The following is a 20,494-nucleotide window of genomic DNA, read 5'->3' as shown; positions in this document are numbered from 1 at the left end:
GTGTGTGTGGAAATGAACGGATACAGCTGTGAAGTAGGCGGGTCGCAGACCGGATGGCACTGGGTTAAAATTGAATAAAACCAGGCTTTTTATCATGAACTTGAAATATCTAGTTTCCCAAACAATGGGTCGGGACCCATGTTTGGGTCGCGGACCAATTTTTTGGGGGTCGCGAGTAAATATCCCCTTGTTTTGTTTACTACATTAAAACAAATGTATAATATTTAAAACGTTTTTTTTTTTTTAAGTTTAAATAAATAAAATGAAAACATTTGATAATTTCCATAATTTCTTTTTAAGTTTAAGAAGGAGTGAAAATAGCAGATCTATCTGTTTTCACTGGTATGGGTTCCAAGCAAACTAAACTAATTTCTTTTTGGGGTAGTAAAAAAAAACATCTAATAAGTAACTAGTAACTAAAGTTTTCATATAACTGTAGTGGAGTAAAAGTACAAGATTTTCCTCTGCGATGTAGTGGAGTAAGTAAAAGTATTGAAAATTGTAAATACTGAAGGAGGTAAAAAATATCTCAAAATTGTACCCAAGAACAGTACTTGAGTAAATGTACTTAGTTACTTAGTTACTTTACACCACTGCCTTATGTTTGTAAACAAAGCAGCCCTTAAAAGAAAAACAAAACGTTTGCTCCGCCTACTTCACCGTGATTGGTCAAACCGTTTTGACTACGTCACATTGGTTGTCCGCTGGGCGGTTGACAGTATTTGCCACGTTGCTGCAGAAGTGAACACACCGCCGGAGGATGAGGATGAGCATCATAGCATGAGCGTTACGAGCGTTATGCCCAGCTCTCTGGGACAACTAGTTCAACCTGCCTGTGGGTCCCGTTGCTTTAGTTCCTGACGGCTGCCTGCAGACAGTCTTAAGCGGGATCATAGATAATAACGATGCTAGCGGACATGATCGTGGAGGAAGACTTTGATGGGGAAGAGTCTTGGTATGGGAAACAGGACCTTGAACGTGGTAAGGGCTGCTTTATGTATGGGTTGTTGTTGGTCGCGCCCTAAACACTTGTCAGCTGCTGTGGTTTGTAGCCTACACACATAACTTATAAATCAAAATAGTAATTTATCTATCTAACCTTTAAAAAACTATTATTTATGAATTGGCTATTGGAGTAGGGAGGATGCCAAGAGGAGGGGGAAGAATAGTTGGATTATGTTAAGAGGCTCTTGTTGTGGAGAGATTCTCAACCTTTAAAATTTTAGAGACCCATTGATATGCATTAGGCGGCAGGCCATGGACCCCCCTTTTTATCCTTGTAGCTACTGTAGGGAACCTGTAGAAGTTAGAACCCCCAAGGACCCCTTGGCCTTGGGGTCCTCGGACCACCTTTTGTGTGTTTTTCTTGTGTTCTTTTGCACTTTTTTGTACATTTAAAACGCATGACAAATAAAGATACACCACACAACTAGAAGAAATATTAAATTCTGTAGCCTGCTCTTGTGACACGCATACTGTGATAAACACACTGGTCATGGGGTAAGGGAAGACAAAATCCAGAGAGGTCTCAGCTGTTTCCAGGATTTCCCGAGGCTGTCATTTCCCATGCGTTGATTGTGTCCTGGATAAGGAGATATTTATGCACAGCTGTGGTGGTAAAAGTACTTTAGTAAAAAAAAGTAAAAGTCTGGAATAAAATTGACTTTGTAAAAGTACAAACGAATTGGCATCAAAAGTAAAAGTACTCATTATACAGGTTTTAAATGTATAAAAAAATAATTTAAAAAAATATATTTAAAGAAATAGCTGGCTTGTCGCTGTAGATCTGCTATTTTCAAATGGCCGAAATGTATACAGAGCTGAAGTGGTTAATGTATGTTTTGTAATAACAATCAAAATCTATAATGTAACTAGTAACTAATGTTGTCAAATAATTGTAGTGGAGTAAAAGTATAATATTTGCCTCTGAGATGTAGTGGAGTAAAAGTACTGAAAATTGGAAATACTCCAGTAAAGTAAAAATACCTCAACATTTTACAGTACTTATGTAAAGTAAATGTACTTAGTTACTTTCCACCACTGCTGCACAGTAAATCTACTGGCGGATCGGATGTTCTCACTCAGTACGCCCGCTGGGCCAAAGATTAACTTGATATAACATTACTTAGTTCCTTCCTGTTCTAAACACTCAGCACACACAACTTGTGTACCAGATTATGTGATATCAGGTTGGACAGAGATGTCCAACCAATGTGTGTGTGTGTGTGTGTGTGTGTGTGTGTGTGTGTGTGTGTGTGTGTGTGTGTGTGTGTGTGTGTGTGTGTGTGTGTGTGTGTGTGTGTGTGTGTGTGTGTGTGTGTGTGTGTGTGTGTGTGTGTGTGTGTGTGTGTGTGTGTGTGTGTGTAATGTGCAAAGAACCTACAAACATGTGTGACCTGCTGTTTACAAGCGTGTGGTTCTATCACTGCAATGTTGAACATTACACCTTGTTTATTCAATATGATTTCCTGTGTGTTTACAGATCTCCATCTCGCAGCTGAGCTGGGGAAAACTCTCCTGGACAGAAACCATGAGTTGGAGCAGGCTCTGCAGGGACTGTATGGCACCAACCAGGAACAGCTGCAGGAGATAGAGGTTGAAACAGTACTAAAACTAGACTTAATAAGGACCGAGTGAAGAGTATACTGTTCCACCACATTTGTGGAAACGACCCACTGGTCTCATGTGCATGACTAACATACTGTACTCTATACTCACATTCACAGCTTGGTCTGTAAGTAAATTGCTGTTATCGAACCAACCGCTGACCATAGACACTTAGTTTGTCTAAATTACTGTTATTATTTTTTTTAATATGACTGAGTCTAAAATGAGAGCCCCACTGAGAATAGTCCAAATGGAATAATTCTTGCTCCCAACCCTGGCAGCGACTTTTCGTTGTTAAGAAGTTAAGTGAAAGCAAGTCACAAATGCACTGTGATTTAATCAGTCTTTTGCACAGTTTGTTCGGGTTGAACCAATATTTGCCTCACAGAGACTGCTAAATGTTGAAAAAATAAATGTAATAAATTCCAAGTCCTATTACCTTATTTTTGGTTATTATCTAAATCTATTTCACATAAAAAATAATCATATTCAAGGTTTTATTATAATCATTGTTCACTTACAGAGTTTATCAGTTGTTTTAATTTTATTTATAGAAACATACTGTACAAACAAGCTAAATGTAGTGACCTATTGGACACCACCATATGTTGTGTTGACTCATCGGACCCCATCATACAGTGTGCATAGACATTTAGCCATAGACATATACCTTGACATTATGTCTGTATATGTCATTTGACAGATGTACAGACTGACATTACCTATTACAGTTGCAGGACAGGCCATTCATTCAGGTCAGCATATAAGAGCCTTAATCTGTTTACACAACAGTGTGTCTGCCAGTGGCTTGAGTACTTATTGAGTTTGATAGGCTAATCCCTTGTATTCTGCTGACCCCTGTCTATAGTGTCTGCTGTCAGTATCATGGCTAATTTATACTTTCATGTACAATTGAACTGTGACACTTGCCGAAAGTAACTGATTTTCAAATGTTTCACTTTTTAAATGAATTTCTGCTGCACTTTTGAAATTAATATCTAAAGTGCAGCAGGGTTTTCAGTTGAAAGCAAGCAAGCAACATGGCAAGCAACATGGTTGTACAACAAAGTATAATATTAGGCACCTTCCGCAAAATGTAGATGTAATTCTTGAAAACATTGTGCCCTTAAACGTAGATAACACAATGTCGGCCAGGGGAGTGAAATTGATCCGATTCTTCGACTTAGCATACACATAAAACATTATGCTTAGCACATGATACGTTTTTATCTCAATTTCAAGGTCTAGGCAGGCTCTGCTCTAGCCACTGTGATCATATTGCACTTATCTTCCCATCCAGACTCTTCTATTTTGTCTCTGTACTTGTCTTGAGCAAAAGTCAATGTTCTCTTAATGTTAATGGTGAGAGCATGGTGTTCAAAGTTCAATTTACAACTTCAAATAATGTTCCTCTTTTAAGTAGCTCTGCGCAGATTATAGCCAACAGTTTTACTTTAAGCTTCCTCTAACAGTTATACTGTAGTTAATATTAAAGCTACATGCTGTGAATAATTCACAGCATTGATAAGCTTTATGTGAAGGGATGGAGAATATTTCACAGGAGATAGTGAACTCTTCTGGCAATTCTTGGAGGTGGGGAGGACGGGGCGGTTTGCTAGTGTTTTCAGAGGTTTTAAGGCCTGTAACACTGGAAATTCCATGGATGGTCGGTGGAGGTCTATGGTTTTCTCTGACAGCTGTATAGAAATGGCTTGCTTCCTTTACCCATACATGTCTCTCTCCTCTCCTACAGTACCTGGCCAAGCAGGTGGAGTTGCTGCGGCAGATGAATGACCAGCATGCCAAGGTGTATGAGCAGCTGGATGTGGCAGCCAGGGATTTAGAGCAGGGCAACCACAGACTGGTGCAGGACAACCGCCTTTCTCAGCAGAAAATCCACAGGTCAGTGTCTTTTCGCTCAAATCAGCCATCTATTGGTCAATCTGCATCAAATTATTATGATTTCTTGCTGTAAAAAAAGAAGACAAAACTGCAAAAAACATGAAGCTCATTTATGAATATGAACATATTAACTCTGTGAGTGCCATTCACGCGTTTCACGTGTTTTAACGCTATGGTGCAACGTGCCAATCATGTGTTTCACGTGTTTTTGAAAAAAGTAGTACTCAATGAGTTAATTATCCAGCAGATTTGATTGAAAAAAATAAAAATAAAATAAGTAGAGAACATAGCTGATCTACAAGCTCACAACATGTCATGATGCGACACATTGTGAGGTTGTTGTAGACCAGCAATATTTGCTATTAGTTATATGAAAAATAAGTCAATCGATTTATTCGATTATAAAAAATCATCAATTACAATTTCTTCCTGTCGATTCGTTGACGTATAAAATATATTTTGGAAAATAAAAAACCTACTTTTTAATTATTCAATTAATCTCAAAATGAATCGATAGAATATTAGTTTAGTTGAGATCTATCTATAGTTGCAGCCCTATATTCCTGTGATCCTACTATATTCACATACCTTTTAATGCACTACTTCCACACCAGATTTTATGCACTACTTCTACACCACATAATTCTTCTCTTCATTTGGCCATAGTCTGACAGAGACCATTGATGCACTGCAGACCCACATGGAGGACCTGCAGACCCAGGTGGAGGAACTGAAGAGCGCCCAGAAAGAGCGTAACAGACGAGAACTGACCGAGCAGAGACGCAGCCTTGGAGCACAGAGTGTGTCTTGTCTCAAGGAGCTCTATGACTTAAACCATGACAGGTTTGTGTTTGTATGCAGTAAAAAAATACCTTTGTGTCCTTGCAGATACTAATTTACAAGTATGTGTAAAGGGACACTATGTCGAGAAGGAAATTACGTGGCATGCCAAAACAATAGCAGCAGATAAACACAGGAAGTTGCCCTGAAAGTTTTGTAACCCAGTCTTCCTGGGATCGGAATGTGCCTGTTGGCATGCGGCTGCTTTTCATAGTTCGTTTATTTCACTATTGAAGACCTAAAGTTCATTTGAATGTCATTTTATCTTGTGCCAGAAGTAACAGGGTAGATGTCCCCTTGACACTTCACCCTAGTCTTACAGTGTTGTTGCGTGAAAATAACCGATCTACAAGCTTACAACGCATCATGATGATGTTGTGAGCTTTTAGATGAGTCATCTTTTGGACATTTAGGAAATATTTGAAAGTTTTTGAAAATGTTTGAACATTTTCACCTATAATGAGATGACGAAAATAGCTACATCATGTTGAAAGTGGTCAAACTAATGGTTGTCTGGGACGGCTTCTCTGTTGGTAGCACCTGATATGATACCTATCCATAGACAGTGTAGACTGGTGTCTTAGCCCCCATATGATGATTGGACATCCTCTGGTTACCCAAAGCCAGGCAACATAATCTGACCTAGAGATTTTAGATATAATCCACAGCGGAGAGTTCTCCAAGAGGGGATTTAACCCTCCCTTATAGTCAGTGGCATGATAAAACATAATTGTGTAACAAGTTGTTGGTTCAGCATACCTCTCTATTTATTCTGAAACCGTGTTATTGTGTGGAGTGAGCTGAGGTGTACCTCTTGACATTGGTCTAAAAAGTAAAGTAAGCCACCATTGTTAAATAAAATGATTGATTACCCAGCCTGCAGCAATGTGAGGCAGGGTAATGTAATCAGCCCTGTCTGTCTGTGTGTATTAGACAGGACTGCTTACATTACCTTGTTTGTTTGTTAGTGGGAATGGAGAGGTGGATTTTCATGAGACTTGGTGGGAATGATCTGTAGGCTGCCTTGAAGAGATGATACATTTTCGCGTTGAAAAGGTCCACGGTTGTGGTCACAATAATGGTCAAAATAGAGAATGGATGGCCATTTATAGTCACAAAAATAATGACATTACGCCATATAGTGTCACCCCTTTTTGAAATTACACATATCTGTCCACCTTCCTTGTCTCAGGTACCTAGACTATGAAAGCCTGCGCATGGATCGACCCTGGTCTCCGCAGGTGTCTTCCTACGACCGAGAGGAACACCAAGACCCAGAAGAGGTGCGTGCCATCCTTCAGCGCTCCATCCAGACCCTTCAGAAGCAGATGGCAGCAGAACGGAGTCGCAGGGAGGCGGCGGAGCTGGAGGCGGAGTTGACGGCCAGAGAGAACGGGACTCTAGAGCAGAGGCTGGCCGCTTTGGAGGGCTGCCAGGCCAGGCAGAGGGAGCTGGAGGCCGAAGTGGAGGAACTCCGGCTTTTGTGGCATGCTGATTATACAAGCAGGTGAGACCTGAGCTAGTACTGTAGTACCGACATCTTTTTCTATTTTGGTAAGAAATAAAGCAGGTGCGCTTCCTCTGGATGCCTTTTTGTTTAGGTAGTGGGTGCTCGGCTATAGATATAACTAGATTGAAACTGAAATGCCACCGAAGTGGAAAAAGCGGCACTCCAAAATGAAGAATGCAAGACCAAGACTGGCTCAGATAAACATTCTTATTTATTGGGAACGCTTGATGCGTTTCGGCCTCAGCCTTCCTGAGAGATTTTGACAATAGATAAGAATGTTTATCTGAGCCAGTCTTGCATCCTTCATTTTGGAGTGCTGCTTTTTCCACTTCGGTGGTATTTGAATCTTTTTCAATTTTATTTGTGATTATAAGTTTAATCAGATTGTTGATGTTTTAATGTTTAGATTTTTTTAAACTGGTGACATCATTTACAATGCACCCATAACATGTATTACTGTATGTAATAGTTTATTGGACATCAGAGTAACATGCTGCTGTTCCCCCGCCAGTGCCAGGAGGCCGGACAAGCTGCTGCTACCTGATACGGTCTTCTTTCCCTCTGACGAGAAACCCAAGCAGAGTGTGGAGGAGGAGGAGGAGGAGGAGGAGGAGGAGGAGAAGGTGGAGAAAGAGGCAGTGGAGCCAGGGACGTACAGCCAGCAGAGGTGTAGCAGTGACATCCTTGTGAGGAGGACCAATACAGATGACCTTCGGCGTGGCCACGAGCAGATGTGCATCAGACGAGCAGAGGCAGTAAAACAAAGGGGAATCTCTCTGCTCAATGAAGTGGATGCCCAGTACAGCGCACTGCAGGTGGTGTATTCCTAGCTTGTGTAGTGGTTAGTTAAAGCTGCAATCTAGAGCTTATTTTCATAAGACTTCATTTAAACATAAAGGTTACGAACTGCAGCTTTAATTGATTTTGGGTAAAAGAATCATCATTGTATTACTCACTGAACTCTGCACTTGACCCTGTTGAAGACCCAAGTGTCGAAACGTGTCGGTCAGCTGTTGCCTTGCTCATCTGCAAAATGAGTGCCTCAGTATTTTTTTCCCTACAGTCTGCCTCACCACAAGCAGAACTTTGGGTTCTTTTGCTTCTGAACTTTGTACTTATCCGTATCAGTTAAAAACGTAATGTAAAAAATCTATAAAATGTGCTAGCCTACTGTATATGTAAATTTTTGTCATGTTTCAGGTAAAATACGAGGAGCTTCTGCGGCGGTGCCAGCAGGGAGCAGATGAGATGAACCACAAGGCTGTTCAGACAGCCAGCAGTCCCTACGTTGGCAATCGAATCCGCCGCAGAAACGCCGGCTTGGGTGTCATGACGGATGTGACAGTTGTCGTGGAGGATGGGCAGCCGCCAGAGTACAAAGCTCTCTTCAAGGAAATCTTTACCTGCATCCAGAAGACCAAAGACGACCTGAGTGAGAACACACAGTCCACTCAGGGACATTGAATTTGAGGGCTCTGCCAAAGGACTGCATCAATAGTATTATTTATGAGGCTGGTATGGGGTTTGCTTTAGTTTTGGTCCTTGAATGTTTTGACCAAAGATCATTTGGAGGTTACTTGGATCAAAACATAGAATCCAGACGGTGCAATGATCTTTATGTCTGTGCCCCTTATACATAATGCAGTCCACTTGTTATCTCACATCATCTTAAGAAGCTCAAATGCTTTCATCAATGAGCTCTTCCTACCTTCCTTCCTTTATCTACCTTAATCCAATCATCAGTGTTGTTCAATCTCTGGTATATGAGTCAGCTGAATGGTTTAAATCAGCTGAATTCTAGAGTCTACAACTTGTGTATCCTGCGTTGTACAGGAAGTACTGGGCTAGCCGGATGTTTCGGTAGGCTGCTCAACGTGTAGTCCTGTAAAATGAACACACTTTCAGCAGTAATTCGCCTCCTCGTGAGTTGGGAGATAAAACTGGGAATGAGGTTATAGTCCGCCTATTGAACGGCAATTCAGATATCCATGTCAGCTTATCTGCAGTGCACAAACCCTCGTTTTTTTTTTTATTTTTTTTTACAGATAACACACATGTTCAGGCCAGGGGTTATTGTTTAGGCAGAAATGCAGACTCAAGGATTGATGTCAAAACCTCACCAAGTTTGACCTAAGGTAGAATCATATGTGTAAGTCCTTCTATATTACCATGCAGCTAAGAGGTACTAATGATTGGTTTTTTGAAAAAATCCTAAAATGCCTCAGACCAAATGACTGAAAGTATTTATGTGCAGTATTCTAAAAATGATGGTCATACAGTAAGATGTGTATATACTGTATATATGCTGTATGTATGTACAGTATGTACTGTATGTGTTCAGATTATTCATGTTATGTCACAGGCTCAGCCGGAGTACAAGTGTTCAGATTTGTCTAAACAGTTAAAACTCAGACCACTTGGTGCTAGGTTATGGGGAAAGAAAAAAGCCACATTGCATGTTGTTTGTACGTTGAACATATAGCCCCTGTGTGTATGTTATGCAAACAGAAATGTTTGGGCTGGACTGAATAGAGAGCTTTGTCAAGTTAATACACTGAAAGACCAGAGCTATTTAGTAACTTGGTATGCTAAAGACTCAAGTGTTAAGCCTGATTCATACTTTGCCGTGTGATGGTGTCTCGCACGGAGAATAGCGTCTCGCTTTCGACATGTTGTGAGCTTATACAGTAGGTCTGCTATTCTCGGCCGTTCTCGGCACGCGACACCATTGCGCGATGGAGCATAAACTAGCCTTTAGTTAACCATTATTCCTCAAGAGCTGGAATGTATTTCTTTGTGTTGGATGGCAATAATTGTTTCAACAGTCAAAGGTAATTAGCTACCAGACAAAAAGTGAACACTGAATATTTAGTGTTTCAAGTTTAACTACAGTACAGCTTAGTAGCCATGTGCCAGTGGGACATAGAGTATGAGTGTTGCACTTTCATTATGACTGAATCACAGTTCCAATTGTTTTTGTTTTATTTATTTTGACATATGTTTAGAGATTATTTTTTGCTATTTATTTTGATAATATTAGTTTGTGTCACTGTTTCTCAGATCTATAATGTAATTATTATGGTCAAATGCTGGTTCAGATATTTATGACAGGTGACATTTTAATCGGAATGCTTTCACTGCACTTATGAACAACCAGCATGAAATGGAAACAAGTATATGTAGAGTACGAAAAAGAAAATAATACCATTGCACAAAGTCTGTATACAACTGTAATCGTAAAAGGCTTTTCAGAAGATTCATCCTAGACTTAATAGTTTCTTGCCCTAAAGACCATAACAATGTAGGAATCCATATATTTCTCAGGCTAGACTTGGTGAATGCAAATACAGTACTAAATAACAATCTAGATTGTGAGTAATATGTCATTCTTGTAATCTCTTCAGATGACTCGTATCGGAAAATACGTTGTCAGAGAGCAAAATGGTGTGGCACTTTAGACCATTAAAAACTCTCAATCATACACTTTTCTATTGTAAAATGTGCAAGACCTCAGATATCAGGGCATTGGCTATCCGAGCCAAATTATCTTGGACAGACCTCATCTGCAATATTTGTTGTTTCTGTGGCTGAGTGCGCTGCTCACTCCACAGGGGTAAAACTCCATCCGACTGTATTCAGAGATCAGCTGTCAGAATCAAATCAGTACATTTTGGGGGGCTGAGTCTGAACTTGTATTTATGTATGTCTGCTTAATATGTAGTATTTAAAATTGTGTACATTGGGGAATTTAATACCATAGAGCTTACTAGAAAAGGACAGTATTTAAGCAACAATACACAAGATTGTGATTATATCTCGGCTGCAGGTGTTGTAGCTGTGGTATAATACGATATCACTTGAGTGTTTATTATTGCTTTTAGGACGCAGTTGCCGACAATTGGCAACAGTTTCCAATTTTAACCAAAAATATGTTGCACACATAGAAAAGATGGCCCTTTAAACACTCAGGATTTCTGTGTATGATGGTATGCTTTTTCAGAACGATGCTAATATGCTGGTGGTGATTGTATCATAAAATGTCCTCCACGATGCATAACATGTTCTTGCTTGCTTATAACAAGTAAAAACACTCATTCAAGATCTTCTGGGCATGTCCTGTGTCTTACTGTCCAAAACATGAACTGACAAGTTTCTATTGAATTCTGGAATTTACAGCATGATATAGAGTTTTGGGCTTGGTGGTAAGATGGATCATAATGTGTGTGTGTGTGTGTGTGTGTGTGTGTGTGTGTGTGTGAGAGAGTGTGTGTATAACAAAGTTTGATCCAGTGTATGAAATGCCAAAATGGTCTGTAAGTGTACGTAAGAAAGCATCCTTCTTTGAATGCTTTGGAGGATATATAGTAAAGCCAAAAAAAAAAATTGGCTTTTGTTTCCCTAGCCCACTTATAGCTTAAGGAACTTAACATCTTCCTGTGTTCACTAGCCTGCTAAACCACAAAAGGGGATTACATGCTAAACTTGGCCATGAATGGGTCAGTCATGTCAAGGCTCTGGCAAATAATAAGTTTTAACAGATTCTAACATAAGCCTAACAAACACTTGATTACAACATAAGAAAACAACAAGGGCTTGTGTAGCCATGACTGGGAAGGTTGGTAGCATTAGGTAGTATGGTTATGTTTGACTATTTCTCCAATGTTGTCAGTGAATGCATACGTGTGTGTGTGTGTGTATACATATACTATATATCCTAAATTAAAATTCTCTTATGAGAGGGTGGCCGGACCACGGCACTCTTACTCAGATATAACCATAAACAAACTCGATACGTCCATATATTGGCAGGACCACGGCCATGTCACTATGACTCCGACATAACCATAAACAAACCTGATATGGCCATATAGGGCCAGGCATATACAAGGATCTGGTTGTCCAGAGCCACAGATCTGACCGCAATGCCCATAAATGGCATATATGGGACCGACCAACCTCAAACTCTGCGCGCACATCGGCAAGGACTCGAGGGAGTGCGGTGGCCGCCGTCAAGTCATTCGGATATGTGGGTATCGGACCAATATGTCAATATATAGGCATATATAGATATCCAGTTGTCCAGAACTGCTGATCCAACTGATATGCCCATATATGGGCATTGCACTATATACTGTATACTGATGACTTCAGGGATGGGCATAAAATGGACAAGGAATGAGAGATACAGAGATCTCCATATATGGGCTTAATAGGGACACAGATAGACAGACAGATACAGAGATCTCCATAGATGGGCACAAAAGGGAACAGACAGACGGGTACAACAACGGGTACTCTGACAAATCCCCCGACAGTATGACTCAGACATATCGGTCGGATCGGCAGTGCAACGTATAGGTGTGAGGGTCGCGTAGCGGCCCGAACTCTAGATGTGAGGGCCGTGAGTCAACACAGCCATCTGCCAGGATATCTTAGAGCACTTTGTGTTTCTGTATGTTGACAAGCTTTATGGAGATGCTGATTTCCTTTTCTAGCAGGAGTTGGCACCTGCCCACACTGCCAAAACTACTAGTAACTGGTGTACTGACCATGGTATCACTATGCTTGCTTGACTGACCAGCCAACTGGTCTGACCTGAACCCCATAGAGAATCTATGTTGTATTGTCAAGAGCAAGATGAGCGACACCAGACCCAACAGTACAGATGAGCTGAAGGCCGCTATCAAAGCAAACCTGGGCTTCCATAACACCTCAACAGTGCCACAGGCTGATAGCCTCCATGCCACGCCACGCCACATTGATGAATTAGTTAGTTCAGAAGTTGCCCAGACCAAATATTGAGTGGCATAAATTAACATACTTTTAAGATGGTTGACATTTCTGTATTATAAATCCTTTTTATTTCACTTTATGCAATCTAGAATATATGAAAGCTTCACTTTTCAAATGATATCAAGGGGAAAAAAATATTTTCCACATGTATGTATGTATGTACAGTGTGTGTGTGTGTGCGTGTGCGTGTGCGTGCGTGCGTCCGTGCGTGCGTGCGTGCGTGCGTGCGTGCGTGCGTGCGTGCATGCGTGTGTGTGTATACTGTCAGGGGCGCAACACATTTCAAAGTAGGCCTATATCTGGCCTATATCTGAATAGCTAAAGGGCCTACTGTATCAGTTATGATGAAAGAAATCTGTACAATCAGAGGAATTCAAAACTTCAAATGTTTTGGCTGTGATGCTTTAAGAGGAGGTAGTCAGGGCCATTGGAATGTGAAACAGGCCATCATGCTTCTATCTCAAACAACATTGTGGGGCTGGGTTCAGTTAGGCATGTCCTCCTCACCTAGAGATACCCACCTCTCCTCTGCAAGCGAGACAGAATGCTAGCGAGTTGCCAATATGATGACGACAAAAAGTAATAAAATACACACTACAATAGAATTAATTTAAAAGTTGCATTTGTACTATTTGTATCGTTAAAGGACAAAACCTAATAATTTAAACTTAAGCAACAACCTAAGGCCGAGGTGAGGTTTCAAGATAGGTAAGTGTTTTGGGTTCACAATACAGTAAGTAAGTGTTTTGGGTTACCCCTGTGTAAAGATGATTATCATGCCAACTGTGACCCAGCCCATTGAGGGCCTCAGACTAAAGATTTTATCAAGCCAGTTGGGCTCTTTGCCCACGGGGGTCCATTCGTTCATGTCACAGGTTGCAAGACCTGAGTAAGACAAAACTGACCAACATAGCTATCAGAAACTCTTTGGCATTACTCCTCCCCCGCCATGTTGTCATGTAAGCAATGTATAAATGTGCTTGTGAGTTAGGAGAGGGGATTATTCTAGATTCTGTAAATGTAGAGATCCTAAAGATTGACTCATCCCACTCTGGTCTCACTCTTTATATAAATTATTCCTGAATTACTGAAGATTTCTATGACACCTCACCAAGGTGTCTCCAAAGCATACTGATTTGAAGGCTGACATCCTTAACAAGTCTTAAAGCACTAGGAAAACGATAACAGCAAGTGGCATTAAGAGAGAGAGAGAGAGAGAGAGAGAGAGAGAGAGAGAGAGAGAGAGAGAGAGAGAGAGAGAGAGAGTGTAAACAGAGGGAGCAGATTATAGCCCACATGCTGCTACTTGTCTATCCGATGATCGGACGCGCTAGAAGATGAGAATCACAATAAATGTTTTCCATCACCTGCTGGAAAGCTACCATCAGCAAGTCGACAGTTTGAAAATGCGGTCCTGCGTACATTAACGTTGTCTATAATAGTAGTAATAGTGTGTATATCTGCCTGCCTCTTATATTTCATCATGATTTGTGTGCATGGGGTTCTAATCTTAAACAAGCGTAATGCTTAATGAGGGTTTCCAGTTTAGTAGACCTTGTATTGTGAATTTGTACTTCCATGTACTGTTATGTACTGTCATGTACTATTCTCATGTCTTTCTAAATAAACTACATCAATCAATCAATCAATCAGTCTTCTATTAAATATTTTGAAAATAGCAGATCTACAATTGCTCACAATGCACATTGTGAGCTTGTAGATCTGCTATTTTCAAATAGCCGAAATGTGTATAGGGCTGAAGTGGGTAATGTATGTTTTGTAATAATAATCCAAATCTACAAAATAACTACTTTTTCAAATAATTGTAGCGTAAAAGTATAATATTTGCCTCTGAAATGTAGTGGAGTAGAAGTAAAAGTACTTTTTGTGTCATCCTGTTGACAATCATTGTAAACCTATACCGCTGTACAAATTGAAAACTGTTAATAAAGTATTCAATGTAATCAATCCAAAGATCCAGACAAAACATTACAACAGCGCCACAGAACGGCAGCGGCGAATTTCTAAAATATATTTTATTTTTATTTGTTTAACGACATGGTATTTAGAATCTAGCGTTATCTACATTTTAGATTATGCCATTTTGATTTATATTATGTTTAAATGACATCTATCATGTGAATTTATGATGGTTTTTTTGTATTACATGGAATTACGGCTTCTGTCGTCATGTGCAATAAGACGATTGTCAAGTTTATTGAAGCTGCCCACTTCACATGAGAAATCTAGTCAGCCTCAAGGTGCGAAAATGCCAAAATATCACATAAAATATAATAACATACTTGACACACTTACAGAGCAACAATTTGATTGAATTATGATTAGTTCTCCATTTACGCCGTATGGTAGTGTGGCCGAGTGGTCTAAGGCGCTGGATTTAGGCTCCAGTCATTTCGATGGCGTGGGTTCGAATCCCATCACTGCCAGTACTTTTTTGAGTCAAACGAGTTCAATTTCAGTATAAGGTAAGGTCCAACTATTTGCTCAAATATTTCAGTATTAAACTATGGTGATGGTAATGTCATATGATCAATCGGACAAACAATCCACAACGCCACATTAAGATTGTTAAATCGTGTAGGCTGCCAGTAACGGTGCAAGAGCTCCCTCTAGTGTTCAAATTGTAGTACACCACTACAATGCTCTTTACCATGACAAAGATGACACAATTGGAGGATATAATTGTACTTTTATTTCATATAGCTTTAAATACATATTTATTATTTCATAAATGATTACTAGATTATATTATTACATCAATGTAATAGAGAGAAGGGAACAAATGCAAACACTGAGCATACAAATTAGCCTAGGCTAGTGTGCTTAATAAAATATGGTCATTGGCATTGAAAATGATCGTTTAGTTCTAAAAGCTTATACATTGACTATCATTATTAAATTGTAAATCACAACAGTCCCCTTCATGGAAACTAGAATGGAAGCACGCATTAATTACATTCAAAAATAATTGTAAATATTAATTTTACAATATCAATAAATGAACATATACAATGTCTGATGAAATCAAATCAACTTAAAGCTAGAAATCCAGTACATTAACAGGATATTATAATACTTTTCACCAGGTACTTCTCACAGAGTCTCTCTCTCTCTCTCTCTCTCTCTCTCTCTCTCTCTCTCTCTCTCTCTCTCTCTCTCTCTCTCTCTCTCACACACACACACACACACACACACAGGCATGCACACCCCTACATAATGCACCAAAAATAGACTAAGTCACATGGATGTGAGAATTTAGATTCTCTATTGCTTTAAGAGAAACTGCCTCAGGAAGCTCAAGCTCTTGTCAGGTAATTGCCATTGGCATCCCAGTAAGATTTGCTGATTATGGACCAGGATCATCTATATCTTTGAATGAACAAAGATTGCATTGACAACATGATCTGGCAGATATACAGTACAGTTGATCTGCAAACTCTTGAGAGTTAATTTAGCTCTGAGTATATAGGAAAAATGAAATCTGCACACCGAAAATATTGGTGCAAAAGGAGGTGAAAAAATACAAATGCATAAAAATAGAGACTCCATACAACGCCGTACCACAAACACCAACACCTCTGATAAACGTTTGGTGTTTGCAGTATGGGGTTGCATGGAGTTTCTCTTTTGATAAACTGTCTCTGACTATGTAAAAAAAAAAATGATTACACATTTTTACACACTCAGAGTTAAATCAACACTTTGTTGGCTTTTGTTGTGTATTCTGTGAAACTTTATACATGTGCGATATTGTATGCAATCATTCATTGATTCTTGTTCAAATCAGGCAGAATTACATTCATGTAGCACTAGACTAGTGGCTAGTACTGCCAGAGACGGGAGCACAGCAGTAACAGCATCAGGCAGAGTCCCAGCACCACAAGCATTAGTAGAGGCTGGTTCCAGGATGTGGGCCGGGACCGGCCCAGGGGAGCTGATCCTGAGCGTGGTGGTCCAGACTTCAGGTACTGTTCCACAGAGTCTGCCAGGGTGTAGTGCTGTGGACAGAAGCCCAACTCTCGACGTGCCTTGTCAATCTTGAAGGTGTGGCTCACCGCTATGTTCCTCACCTAGAAAATTTAGAGAAGAGACTTCTATTAGATGCAGCCTGTCATCGCCAGGGGTTCCTGTAGCGATCACCTATACACACGACAGTTAGATAAAGGCAGTGTTTAAAGGTGTTCAGTTCTATCAGGAGGCTGGGAGAAGCTAAAGGTCAGAGAGTGAGGTTAATGTTTTAGATTAACCTCAGTTGGGGAAACTCTTGCCTCTGTATCTTCTTACTGCCTGCCTGGGGATAAGGTGTCCGCATGGAAAGTATCCATAGCGATGGATGGAGACAGCGCTCCTTGACATAATCCAGAGAACATGCAAACTCCACACAGAAAGAGCCCAGTAGGGTTCAAACCCAGTGTCTTGTCACTGCGAGGAAACCGTGCTAACCACTGAGCCACAGTTCCACCACATAATCGTCTTTACAGTGGCAGGTGGTGAGGTAGGTACAGATGGGTCCGTTCATATACTGTTAAACCTGACCCATTCCCCTCAACCCATATTCCAGACTTCACCCATGAGTGTTGATTAATATGTCATAACAAGCCATTTACTCGCACAGCAATTACCAACCTAGATTTGGAAAATAAAAAGGGCTACAGTATAGTCTAGTCTAGTCTATAGTCACTAATAACATGATGTGTTATTGGTGCTAGGGTGCTTGGATTGTTTAGGTGCAATTTTCTTTTTTTTATTGATCTTTGTTATTCTAAAACTGTTTCAAAGCTTGTTCTTCATTTTGGAACATCAGGTAGCCCTCTGATCTCTGCTGTTGTATTAGAGCTGATCAGTGATGGTTCCACTTCACAGTCTGAACCATTTAGAGACGGGGTAACAGCAGCTATCATATCACATTATCAGTGGCTGTGTGCACTGAGGTCACTTCCTGTAACCTTTATCTTGAACTTTCTATATCCTGACACACGCTAGTTTATGTTTTATTCACAGAGCAATCATCAATCTGACTGAATGAGCTCTGGGTTCAGGCATTGGTTTCTCATCACACATTCATGAAGACATTACTCATCATGGTTGTGCCAGCTCTTGGCTGTTAAAGCCACTCCAGTATTATGGCAGACAGAATGACTGTAACCAGCCCTCGACCTCTTGAATGAACTTGTACAGTCAGTTAGGCAAATTGACATCCCACGGACCATTGACATGTCCACCAGACACATAGCTGACCGAATTTGAGATATCAGACAAAGGAACCTTTGTCAACTGCTGATTTGTCATCATTTGTGAAACCATTAAAGGTTCATTTTGATTAGGAATGATCCATAATTAATTCATGCATAAACAGATCGCATCAGATGGAGCGAGCAGGGGCTGGGGTAGTGTTAGGAAAATACTCGCCCTAATGAAGTCTGTCTTCACTGTTGAGGGCCCCCGTGAGACTTAAACAAGATTCTAATCGTCAGGGAGCAGGTAACCCAAGACCCCCATCCCCATCCCATCATACACACGCACACACTGCACACCCACGCAATGCCCTACCTACACAACCCCAAGCACAGTACCAAACAGTAGTGGTACTGTAGGCAACAGGCGGCCCGTGGACCAGAACTGGCCCGCCAGCAATAATAATATCTGGCCCGGCAAATGTTTTTGTAAATAATTTACAATATCTGACTGACAGTCCCACATAGGATGCATATGGACAATGGCTTTGCATTGATCAAACCAGGTATACGAACACATTCCACTTTCCTCTTTAGACTTTTGATGAAAAACAAACCAAAACTGGGTTTCACATGCCTTAAAAAATACATTGTTTCTCTCTGAGACCTTGAAATGTGAAAGAGGTCTTGTCTGAAAAGGAGTATGACTATCTGTCTCCAGATAAAATGTTGATTTTAAACCTTTTGCCACATTCAAGTACTGTATGGGGCCAGAACAAAATGATTACACAAGGCATTTCTGTATCCACCTGTAACATTTGATTCCACTCACATTTCTATCAGCAGTATTTTATAGTGATATAGTGATTATTGTACTGTATAATATAAGGTGGTTTGTCGCATTTTCCAGGTCCTAAATTAGCCATTGATTGTGTTCTGCCCCACCATCTGGCTTATAAAAATAATTGGCCAGAGGCTAAACTTACTTGCCTACCCCTGCCACCCTACAGTATATTTTGCATATGGACTACTATAGGATATATACAGTAATTCTCAACCTTTTTCATTTCAAGGACCCAGATCAAATAATAAAAAACACCCGCACACTGTCTTCACTTGCTCAATAAAGCAAGTCTTTATTTTAAAACGTGCTTGGCTCTTGACTCCTTTAACTGTTCCTGTGTTTCAGTGTTAATGCTGTTGCTGCTACCTACAGTATGTCACTTGAATTTCCCTCAGACTCCCTCATCTTATCTTCTATCTTATTTGATCTTTTCTTCTGAGAGAGAGAGAGAGAGAGAGAGAGAGAGACTCTTTCTATGCCAAATGAAATATTCTGAATTCATAAGAAAACTGTTTCTCCAACATTATGGGTTTGATAGCAAGACTGGTTGACATTATGGAAAGCTACAGCTACTGCTCTAATGCTCGGAAATGTGTACAAGGTACAGTGTGTTTACCTCATTTCTGGTGAAGAGGATAGGGAGTTCTACGATGGGTCTCAATACGATGTGCAAATATTCAATGAGGATTGCTGTAAATAAGAGAGAAAAAACAACATATTAGCCAATTTTCAGACTTATTCCATGTACCCGTATTAGTCATAGGGGTGGTATGTCTATAACCTCCACAATAGTTGCCAATGTGTTCTGTATTGCTATAGAGAGCTGTGGCAGTCTAATTCCCAGTGCCATAGCAAAAATATATTCTGTGCGGACCATGGAATGAACATAAAGGATGTAACCTGACTAACTCGCAAATATTTGGATGTTTGGACTTTATGCACAATGTATACTGGCACATGTACTGCATGTACTTATCCAAAATATGAAAAAGGTAGCTCATCCTAAAGTCAATAGAGAACAAAATACTGACATTTACACTTGTTTATTTGGCACACACAAAAAACAAACTTCAACGCTTTACGCGTTTCGGCCAAGAGTTTTTTTTTAGTATCTGCCAATATGAACAAGTGGAAATGTATTGACTTGAAGTTTGGGATGTGCTGCCTTTTTCATATTTTGGATACTGGATTTGGGGTTTAGCACTCAACTGAGAAATCCCTGTTGAAGCGCAACCTCTTTTTCTAACTGCTGTAGATACTCTCAGAAAGGCTCTGAGCAGGAGAATTCCAACATTTCATTCAATATAGCGCACAGTGAGGATTGTATCGCTTGAATTGACTACCCTTAACTATGAGTAATAACGACTGCACATCAATAAAAAATGGGGAAGTTCTCCTTTAACATAAACAACACAGAAGTCATATAGAGATCATAAACTAGTATAGTATAGTCACAATTCTAAAACAAGTGACTCTAGTGATACTACAAAGGGAAAGTACGCGAGTACGAGCGTCTACCTGCTGAATAGACCAATGACACAGGCAGGCGGATCAAGGGTCTCCTGTAGCCCAGCTCTTCAAACTGCAATTAGAAAACAGGAGTGAGGCATGAGGTAAATGCGTTGTAATCAGGGAATGTCTTGTTGTATGCGACATTTGAAAGGGTCACTCACCAGTGGTGTTAACCACTCAAACAGGTTCACTGATTCTCCATCATTAATGAAGTAGGCCTGCCCACTCTGTAAGAGAAACATTGACACGAAACATTAGCATTAACAGAGTGTGTACGCGCACACGCGTGCA

The 20,494-nt window shown here is 40.3% G+C and overlaps 2 protein-coding genes across 2 annotated transcripts in view; one reads left to right on the top strand and one right to left on the bottom strand.

Moving 5' to 3' along the window:
- The first annotated feature begins 755 nt into the window (after positions 1 to 755).
- cdr2a (cerebellar degeneration-related protein 2a) lies at positions 756 to 10,340 on the top strand. The gene is made up of 7 exons (XM_080447755.1): positions 756 to 981; positions 2,483 to 2,595; positions 4,361 to 4,509; positions 5,176 to 5,352; positions 6,542 to 6,856; positions 7,371 to 7,674; positions 8,060 to 10,340. Exons 1-7 carry the CDS (start codon positions 906 to 908, stop codon positions 8,321 to 8,323), a joined length of 1,398 nt encoding a protein of 465 aa, XP_080303881.1. The 5' UTR covers positions 756 to 905; the 3' UTR covers positions 8,324 to 10,340.
- Positions 10,341 to 15,962: 5,622 nt separating this feature from the next.
- sdr42e2 (short chain dehydrogenase/reductase family 42E, member 2) overlaps positions 15,963 to 20,494 on the bottom strand; it is an 18,266-nt gene continuing 13,734 nt past the window's right edge. The window contains exons 9-12 of the mRNA XM_080446265.1: positions 20,365 to 20,430; positions 20,210 to 20,273; positions 19,308 to 19,381; positions 15,963 to 16,743 (exon numbers count right to left, since the gene is read on the bottom strand). Coding sequence (XP_080302391.1) covers positions 16,495 to 16,743; positions 19,308 to 19,381; positions 20,210 to 20,273; positions 20,365 to 20,430 — 453 coding nt within the window. The 3' untranslated portion in view covers positions 15,963 to 16,494. The remainder of the gene's footprint in view (positions 16,744 to 19,307; positions 19,382 to 20,209; positions 20,274 to 20,364; positions 20,431 to 20,494) is intronic.

Source organism: Gymnoscopelus braueri, assembly GCF_963280865.1.
Source record: "Gymnoscopelus braueri genome assembly, chromosome: 13".
Classification (NCBI taxonomy): Eukaryota; Metazoa; Chordata; class Actinopteri; order Myctophiformes; family Myctophidae; genus Gymnoscopelus; species Gymnoscopelus braueri.
Note: the sequence above shows the minus strand (reverse complement) of the source record. Positions and strands in the feature narration are given on the sequence as shown.